Source organism: Nicotiana attenuata, unplaced genomic scaffold (assembly GCF_001879085.1).
Source record: "Nicotiana attenuata strain UT unplaced genomic scaffold, NIATTr2, whole genome shotgun sequence".
Lineage (NCBI taxonomy): Eukaryota > Viridiplantae > Streptophyta > Magnoliopsida > Solanales > Solanaceae > Nicotiana > Nicotiana attenuata.
The window spans coordinates 611905-617049 of NW_017670346.1; the positions used below are offsets into that span (position 1 = coordinate 611905).

Sequence of the window (5145 nt, forward strand, 5' to 3'; positions counted from 1 at the left end):
TAATTTTTAATTTTCTAGTTTTTTTTATTTTTCTGCATCATTCACCCGCCCAAACCCCCCACCCACCCACCCCTACCCTCCCTAATTTTTTTTTTCAACTTACACATTTTAAGGTAAAAGGCTTTGTTTATGCAAGATGAGCATGGTTCTAAAACATGGGTCAAGTTGGACGGGTTGGGCTATGACCCATTTTTTAGCCCATCTTGACCAGCCCGTCTTAGCCCAAGTTCGCTTTGGGCTGGGTTGGACAATGACCCATTTATTGACCTAACCCATCTTGACCCGCCCATTTGCCACCCCTAATTCTTTTATCTCCACGAGGCTTTTGCTTCTAGGACCCCTCTCTGTCCTTTTACTGACACTTCCTCCCTGAGGCCTGAGAGAGATGGTCTTCATCTTTGGATATTATTGCATCTACTGCTGCTTTCAGAGCTGTAATTTGATATATGTTGCTCTCTAGACTTGTCTAATTAGAAGGTCCATTAACTCTATCATAGTACCTTGCAGCAGTATAACAGAGCTATTATGTTAGCTTGGTCTCAAGTGCTGATGTGGATAGGAAGAATTTCTGAAATTGACTAAGCTGAAACCCTGCTCCTGTTAAGCTAAGAGTGGACCTTGCAGTCTTCTCTTTTGATTGTTATGTATGCTTCGAACTAAACGAGTAGTCATACTTAATCTTTGTATGCTTTGAACTAAACAAGTTCCGATGAAAAAAAAAGAACTAAACAAGTTTTCAATCCTAATCATCGAGTCACTGAAATTATATGGCTATTCCTTGGCAAAGGGAGGACAAGTGTAAGCTCCCTAACCGTAGGAACTACTTTGAATTTCGCCTGATCCATGTAAATAACAAATGGCATTAGCCACGTGAAAGCTTAAACAAGACATCCTAAACCACAAAAAAAAAAAAAGAAGAAGCTAACACCAAAAAGGTAAGAGAGAAGGGTATTAGAAGGTCTCCACAGGACAACAATATTAAATGCTGTAAAGGAGTCATAGAAGCTTCTTCTACTTTGAATTTCGCAAAGGGAGGACAAGTGTAAGCTCCCTAACCGTAGGAACTACTTTGAATTTCGCCTGATCCATGTAAATAACAAATGGCATTAGCCACGTGAAAGCTTAAACAAGACATCCTAAACCACAAAAAAAAAAAGAAGAAGCTAACACCAAAAAGGTAAGAGAGAAGGGTATTAGAAGGTCTCCACAGGACAACAATATTAAATGCTGTAAAGGAGTCATAGAAGCTTCTTCTACTACTGAATTTCCATAGTGAGGAGGTAATGCAGCACTGTGAACAGAAAAAACAAGCATCTTCCTCTGTCTTTGTCATATTTTGATTTTAATTTCTGGACACTGCCATTAGAAGCATCCTTCCCGACTTTAAAAGCCTAAGTTGGCATCATCACTATGTCGCTCCTTCATTATTTGTTTTTTAAATTGCAAATTAGAGGCATTTTAAACATTTACAGATTTGAAGAAATTTCTACATGCTGCATGTTCATCATGGTAGATTCGTTGTTTGACACGTTTACTCTTGAGTATCCCATAGTTCAATTTTTCTCATATGCTGCAGTCTGCATGCAAATTCTTCGGAGTCATGTTTCTAACTCTATTTCACAGCAGATGTTGCAGCTCATAGTCTGGCTGCCTACTGTCGCAGTAGTGGATTTTACTACTCTTTTGATCACTTTACTATCACTTTTTTGACAGTCGTCTATTAGATGAATTGTTAACCTGCACAAGTGTTGTGAGAACTGGCTTGTTATGACTTTGATACTTGACGAATGTTTTCTTTTCAATGATGTGCATGACAGGGTTGCACTCTTGGCGTTTCATCTGGCATTGATCACTCATCCTCAACATGCACTTGTCATCCTGACTTTTGCTTCTGTATTGTATCACGGAAATTGGAAGGAAGGTGTTAAATTTGCAGAGAAGCATTCTGAAGCTGCAGCTATGTATGCACCTGAAGTCTCTGATTCTCAAGTCTCCATTTCAGATGATGAACTTGCAGAAAGACTTGCACAGCTGGCAGTGCAAGTCCAAAAATCTATAAACATTTTAACTGACGGGGACAGCCTCCTGGAAGCAATGTCCAAGTTCCCAGGAGCCCCATGCTCTGGTTTGGTGGGTAAACGTACTTTGATTTTTACATCTAACTGTTGCTTACACCAAGCTGGTTTGTCAGTCTTGTCATTTCACTTTATTTGAGCACGCTATGCGGTTATGCTTGACTTTTATGAGAGTTCCCAGCTAGTTCATGCTGTTCATCCAAGAGTCAAATAGGCTAATTTTCTATCTGAAAGTAGAAGCTGCGTTAATCCTCTTTCAATAGTAATATGTGAAAAATGTCTGATATATAATTCCATCTGGAATTTTCTGTTGATAAATGATTAAATCAGCTTTTGATCAGAGAGTTAGTCCAGTTGTCTCTCAAGTAGCAGCCTTGTCATATAAAATGTGGAGGGGAGAACGCTCCAGTTTCTAAGAATGCCTGTGTTTGCGAAACAATGTTTCCTGTTGGTTTCCATTATCAGCAGGGAATGGGTGAATGACTTGAATATCTATGACTTATAATCTCTTGGTCAAGTCTTTTTGTTAATCTGTGGTAACCTAGTCATTATGAAACGATAGGACCGACATTGTAGGGTCTAGAGGTGGAGGTAGATGATTTCCCTAGAGAAAAAGTCAACCATTTCGTAATACTTGCCTTGAATTACTTAATTGCTTCATACAACAAGACAAAGACTCTTTCTAAACCTTTTTGCAGTGCGTGCTATGGACAGGAAAGGATTAAGTACATTTTGAAATAGCTCTTTATTTAAAGGCATGCATCAACGATTTCCTAACCTTGAGAGCGTAGCTCATTATACTCACAAGGAGGTGATTATCCCCTGTTTCTCTGAACCTGATGTAACGGTGTTCATTTACTTCGTAAACAACATGGTATCTTGCATCTACCTTTTGTGGAAACTTAAGACTTAGTTCACTTGGAATAAATGCTATAGCTTGCCTCTCCATCATAAACGGACCTAATAAATTCATTGGGAAACCAGCTCAGCTTGTCCATATAGTAAATCCTATATATGTATATATAGTCATGATTTTTCTTGATTTGAATACAAAATGGGAAGAAAAAGGAGAACCAGATCCAGTAGACTTTAATTCTCGTGTCCTCTTACTTGAAAAGTGTTTAATCGGCTACAAGAATGGTAATTGCTCTTTTGTTAGCTTAATGAGTTTTTGGATGTCTGGTTTGCAGGTCTTTGTGTCAATGAGAATGGGCAAAGATGTCGAGCTTATGTTTGACATTCTGGTCAAAGATGTTACATCTTTCAAAACCAGTAAGAAGAATTTCAAGATAGATTACGATTCTCTTGGGAAAGGACACGTGCGTGAGACAAGGTTCCTTCTCGGCAAAATCATCCTTGATACCATAGTTCCTGGAGTCTCCACAGGTGTTGAAGTGATCGAAACGGAGAAACATGTCCTGCTTGAAGGTGATGGTCAACAGGAGACTTTACATGGAAATGTGGAGCTAATGAAGCCAGAGCATGTGTCTGAAGAAGATAGTGATCTTGATGAAAATTATGAATTGCAACACAACAGAATTGAGAAGCAAAAGTTAAATCAGAAGGGATGCAGTGATTTAGTGGAGGCAATAACCAAGAAGCAGAAGATCGTTTCTGCTGAGCGCTCTGAGGAGATGGCTCTCAAGAAGCAAGATTTGATTGATGATACAGATTTTCTTAGTCAAGAACTGGATAGAGGGGATACTGTAACTAAGAAGAAAATTAAGGGTACGCGTACACAGTTGTTTAAGGATGAAATAAGGATGCTGCTGGAAGAGGTGAAACTACACTGTTGTGATGCAACAGGAAAGGAGAAAAAGGATGATGTGAATTCACAGAAGACATCTATTAACCATTTGAATCTTTTGATGAAAGATGTGGCTATTAAAGATCACAAGTACACAAAGAAGCATGATTCCTTGCATGAACATAGTATTGAAGAAGTAAATGAGAAGTTTGATAGTAAAAATCACAATTCTCAGGGGAAGAATTTGGCTTCAGCTGAGAAGGGCAAACGGAAAGCTAGCGAACGGACGCTTTCAGCTCTTTTTAGGTGAATCAAATTCTGTTTATTGTAAATTAGATAGATATTCTTCAAGTAGCAAGAGTAAACTTGGCAATCTGTATTTTAGCTTGTGGTTAATCCATTTTAATAGAAACTAAATCCAGGTACATGGCAATAGACCGAGTTCATAGGTTATTATTGCCATTTTGTGACATTGAAATAGTTTATCAATTGGCTACAACAATGTAATTTGTACTTTATATTACCTTGATAAATATCACCCTTTTATTTATGCCAAAGTAAAAGTGAAAAAAATTACTTGAAAGAAAGAAGATTTGGAGATATTTGAGACTATCTGCTACTTCTTCCTTTGTGATTTATATGACTTATTTCTAAATATAATTTCACAACTTTTTAGAATTCAAATCCATTAAACTATTCAAATTGTTAACTTTGATGTGAATAAAGTTTTCAACTATTACTTCAATATTTTCTTCCACAATCATAAATATAGAAGTGAAATTAACATGTAAATTACGACTTCAATTAATTAGACATGGTAAATTATGAATTTAGTCAAATATTGCCATATGAATTGGAACGCATAAAATGAAGGAGTATTAGAAATGTGAACAAATGGATGGCGAGTGGTAATTGCCTGAAATATCCTCTTTTTCCTGTTTTTATAAAGACATGGAAACTAATTTGTTTAAGATTTTGAGCTCAGAACAATATGGTAATATTAACATCTCAATAGGAAGTGTGTGGATGTCGAAAATTAGGGTAGAAGATTAGTAGGTAGTCTGAGTGTATTTTTTTTTCTTATCAGTAGTACTAGTATTATTCTTGTATTTCCCTATTATTAGATTTCTATTAATACCTGATATTTCTTCTGCTTCGATTTTCTTATTATCTTGCTGTTGTCTAAGTTGCTTGGACATGAGTGCGGGTGTCCGATACGTGTACGGATCTAGAGGTCGGATCCTTCGAGATGTAAATTCTAAGATTGGGGGATAGGGATCCTAGTACGGATACGGGTAGGGATCCGGCTAAAAATATAAAAAT

The 5145-nt window shown here is 37.2% G+C and overlaps 1 protein-coding gene across 2 annotated transcripts in view; it reads left to right on the top strand.

The window, feature by feature from the left end:
- Positions 1–4372, top strand: part of LOC109238169 — a 23414-nt gene extending 19042 nt beyond the window's left edge. For both annotated transcript variants that reach the window (XM_019404602.1, XM_019404603.1), the window contains exons 13-14: positions 1818–2130; positions 3266–4372. In XM_019404602.1, the coding sequence (XP_019260147.1) occupies positions 1818–2130; positions 3266–4132 (1180 nt within the window). In that variant the 3' untranslated portion in view covers positions 4133–4372. The remainder of the gene's footprint in view (positions 1–1817; positions 2131–3265) is intronic.
- Positions 4373–5145: the final 773 nt, after the last annotated feature.